Below are 4,355 nucleotides of genomic sequence, written 5' to 3' on the forward strand. Positions count from 1 at the left end.
CACACACACACACAAACCAACATCAATTAGAAAAATCAGCAACAACCCCCCCAAAAAAAATAAAAATAAAAATAAATAAAAACCAAAATACCCCTTATACAGGCAAACCAAAACTGTTTCTACTCTTTATCTAAAAATAACGTACCCTTGTTCACAAGCTTCTAAAGTATGTCCAGCAGACGACGACCCTTCTGTAGAGCCAGTGGTATTCATCAGCGGCGTGTCACTTTTGGCCGGGTCTGACGTCACACGTACCCTTTTTGGCACGGTCAGTTCTGGGAACCCGTCCGAGGAGGTGTCTTGTAAGGTAGCACTGCTTATAGGCAGCTGTACTTCAGGCTCACAAACCTCGACTGTTTTATCTTCCGAGGTTTCACTGATCTCCTGAAAAAGGTTTTAAAAGATAATAAAACAAACTTTTGAGAGTACAGAAGATCATCGTTTTTGTTTTAGTAAACGTTTTACAGCTTCTGAAGTACAATTCGGTCTTATGAGTGCCGGATATTAGAGGTGTTACAAGAGAGTAACAAACTCAGAAAAGAGGAAGAGATAATGATGATAGATTAAAAAATAATGCTTCTGCAACATACCCCTTGGTCAACTTTTAAGACTGCCCATCCGTGACTAGTGTTTAGAAGCGCCTTTTACTATTTCACACTGAGTCTTGATAGTATTGGTTTTCAAAGAACGACGTAAAATCGAGTCGTTGGCGGTATAAATCGCTGACAGTAATAAACATAAAGGATTGGGATCCCTCACCTCAGGTCCCGAGATATCTCCAAACAGCGAGGCCAGGTTGTACGTTTTGCAGGATTTCCGGTGCGCGCGTTTCCTTTTTTTGCTGACGGCTCTCTGCTTGTGGACATACTGCTCTCTGATGGCCTTCAGCTCTTCTCCGGGGAGCAGAATATTTCCTCCTTGACCTTTGCGCTTTCTGTTCACGTTTTCACTGCCACAGGAATTCGGAATTCCTCGCCGCTCCATCGACGACTGTTCGGCTAATTTCACAGAAATATTCTTCTTCTCTTTTTGGGCTTTCTTTGAGTGTAACTCCACGGTTGTGTCCAGATGACAAACAGGTTTCACGGGTACAGGAGGCGGCAACTGTGCAGATTTCTCCGTCTCCTGCGGGAGCTGCTCCCCATGCGTTGATACCACTTTTTTCTTTTTGTCATTCAGCTTTTTCATGATCATCTCTTGTGACGCTAACTGACTAGCTTCTTGAGATTCATGCAAAACAGCGCATTTCTTCTCAGTGGCGTTGCTTGACTCTAGGATTGAAACAGGTGTAGGGGTGGCCTGTCCATCGACCAAAGTACCAGATTTTGCTGTACCGGCCAATATTTCGGTGACGTCAACGTAATCAGTTGTTGCGCTCTTTTTACTCTTCTTGGATTTTTTCTTTTTAGGATTCGTTTGTTTGTCCTCAAAGACATGCTCTAAGTCAAAGCCGGAGCTAAATTCTGGCACATCGTTGGAGTGGCACCCTGTGTCCCCTTCATCTTCGTACATCACTTCAATTAGACTCTTCTTCGCCTTCTGTTTCTTCATTTTCTTCTTGTCCGATTTGCTTCTGTTCTTTCGTTCTGCTTGAATTAAACGACCTTTCTTCTGGTCCACTTTTTGATCCAATTCTTTCAACTCCTGAGGTTCTTGGATTGGCGTTCTACGAGAACATTTTGATATAGGGGATGGCGTTTTATTTGGATTATTTGCTACAGGGGATGTTGTTCTTGGAGAAATATTAGATACAGATGATTGTTTGCAAACGTTATCGTCAAGCTGTTGTGGTGTACCGTCTCTTATCGCGAGAGAAATCTTGGGTGGTGTCGTTATTTCAGAAGTCTTAGCCACCTCAGCGTTTTTCAGGTTCCCTTTCTTCTTTTTCTTTTTGGATTTAACTGTAGTATTTGAAGTGGAGCTGATGCTTTTTATAGACGACATAGATACGTCCTCCAGACTTTTCTCGGGCATTTCTTCTAGTCCGTATTCCTCGTTATGGGCGTTCCCGTCACCGGTGATGACAAAACCCTCGGACGAGGAAGAGCTGGTCCGCTCTAGAGGAGAGAACTGGTTCCTGCAGGCGACAACTACGGCTTCCTTTGAAGGGGAGGTGGACAGCACAACGATGTCGGACAGGTCCGAGCTACAAGAGTTGTCTTCCCTGAGCGTTCCGGCCGTGAGCTCCCACTCCTCGTCTGAAGACACTATCACCATAGACGGGGATGTGGCTGGAACACATGGGGAGAGAGTGTGATTTTTAAAATATATATATTTTTTTTAGTAGAGGCACTCGCAACTGCATAAGGTCATATGAGCGCCAGAAGATTAGAGGTGATACAAGAGAGTAACAAACACAAAAAAGAGAGAGGGGAGATAAGGACGATAGATGTTTTATAGGAAAGAATAAGCAAACCACATCAGAGCACCCGCCAACCACCCACATTTTAAAACTAAGATTTTACGGCACTTGTAGCACAAATAGGACTTACAAATGCCAAAGATTGGAGGTATAACTAGGGAGTATGTAAGATACCCCCCCCCCCCCTAAAAACCCCCACACACAACAAAAATAATGAAGAGAGATAAAGACTATAAATGTTTGATAGCAAAGAAGTAATCACACACGAGTACCCCCTTAACAGTCCAAAACAGAACAAAACGAAAGAATATTTAGTGCAGATTGCGTGGGAATGCATCGTTGTTGAAATGGTCAAATGGTAGAAAACAAAACTTTGCAGAAAAGAGAACAACTTGTTTCTACCTTTTAACTATAAGTTCCTACATAATGTGTTAGATTGTTCTTTCTTTCTTTATTCAAGAATTGTTTTTATTAAACTATTTAGAAATTAAATTCGAGAAATAATTCTTTAGGACAGACAACCGTTTCAAAACTGCAGTTAGAAGGCATAAAAAGTTTTTTTTTTTAAATTAGGCTTCGTGCATTGTTACATATTATGACCGATTGCATGTTCGTGGGCGGTACCAAAAAGCGTTTTGCCTTTTAAAAGTGACAAGTCTGGAGTTTTATTTTTTTAATAGTATAATATTCAGTTTTGAAAACTGTTCGAGAGCGCCAAAAACGACAACAACAACAACAACAACAACAACAACAACAACAACAACAACAACAACAACAACAACAAAACAACAACAACAACAAAACAACAACAACAACAACTAAACAACAACAACAACAAAACAACAACAACAACAACAACAACAAAATAACAACAGTCCTCCTTCCCCATAAGGCCACAATATTTTTCTGTAACGTGTTTTAAACTGCCAGGTGGAATCGATAACTCAGTTTCGTAAAAAAAACCCTGGATATACTGTCTTTTTTAAAACCCAACCCCAGAAATGCTGGCGCTAAGTGCCAAAAAGTTGGACAATCACTGAGTTAGACGGTGGGTCAGATTGCACCAACAGCAGAAATCACTTCGAAAGAAAAAACCTCATTTCCTGTTCCATCTCCCATCTGCTAACGAGCACTTAATCTGCCCTTGTGTAGCGCGAATAGAACGGTTTAAAAAAACATTAAAACAATAATTGTGTAATCTTCTAGCGTTCACTTTCCGCATTAGCTACGGTGAGGGAGTCGTTTAACTTTAAAATAGTGCAGAATCCTCCATATTATTATTTTGGTAAGACAATTATTGTGAAATTTCGGTATACGAGAATAAGAGGTCATTGTAAGGGAAAGGAAAGAAGGGCGTGCATAAAATACATAAATTTGAGGAAGGCTATGAGGAAAAATAACTAATTGTTTTAGTTGGTTTAGTTTTAGTAGTAAAAGTTTTACGGAACTAGCAACACTATAAGATCATATAAGTGCCGAAGATTAGAGGTGTTACAAGAGAGTCACACACAAAAAAAGGAGGAGGAGAGAGAAGGGTGATAGGAAAGAAGAAGGAAAAAAAACCCAGAGTACCCAACAACCACCCACACAAATTGTTTGAAAGCTCACACCAAATCCCCCTCTCCCAACCCCCCAATTTTTATATATTTTTAATTGACACATTTCATTCGTGCTTGGCGGCGGTTCGCCTCGGTTCTATTTGTCCTGGCCAGCCCTTGCTGATTAGCATATCACACACCATTGAAACGTCAACACGATAATCGACACAAAGCGTGGAAATCGAATTTTAAATGTCTGAAAACGGATGGGAGTGGTTTCCGCGCATTTTCTAGATTCGTTTCAAAGAGACAGATGGAATAATTTGGGTGAACGCATTATATCAAACAGATGGTTTGTAGGCGTTGCACAGTGACCCAGGGTGCAGTGACTTCAAGAGAAGTGTTTCTGTTAATTAAAAAAAACATTTTTGTGGGGTGGGGGGGGGGGGGGGGGG

General features: G+C 41.1%; 1 protein-coding gene across 3 annotated transcripts in view; it reads right to left on the minus strand.

The window, feature by feature from the left end:
* LOC101854424 overlaps nucleotides 1–4,355 on the minus strand; it is a 33,440-nt gene that overhangs the window by 14,660 nt on the left and 14,425 nt on the right. For all 3 annotated transcript variants that reach the window (XM_005102782.3, XM_005102781.3, XM_005102780.3), the window contains exons 4-5: nucleotides 760–2,231; nucleotides 146–384 (exon numbers count right to left, since the gene is read on the minus strand). In XM_005102782.3, the coding sequence (XP_005102839.1) occupies nucleotides 146–384; nucleotides 760–2,231 (1,711 nt within the window). The remainder of the gene's footprint in view (nucleotides 1–145; nucleotides 385–759; nucleotides 2,232–4,355) is intronic.

The sequence above is a fragment of the Aplysia californica genome, unplaced genomic scaffold (assembly GCF_000002075.1).
Source record: "Aplysia californica isolate F4 #8 unplaced genomic scaffold, AplCal3.0 scaffold00340, whole genome shotgun sequence".
Lineage (NCBI taxonomy): Eukaryota > Metazoa > Mollusca > Gastropoda > Aplysiida > Aplysiidae > Aplysia > Aplysia californica.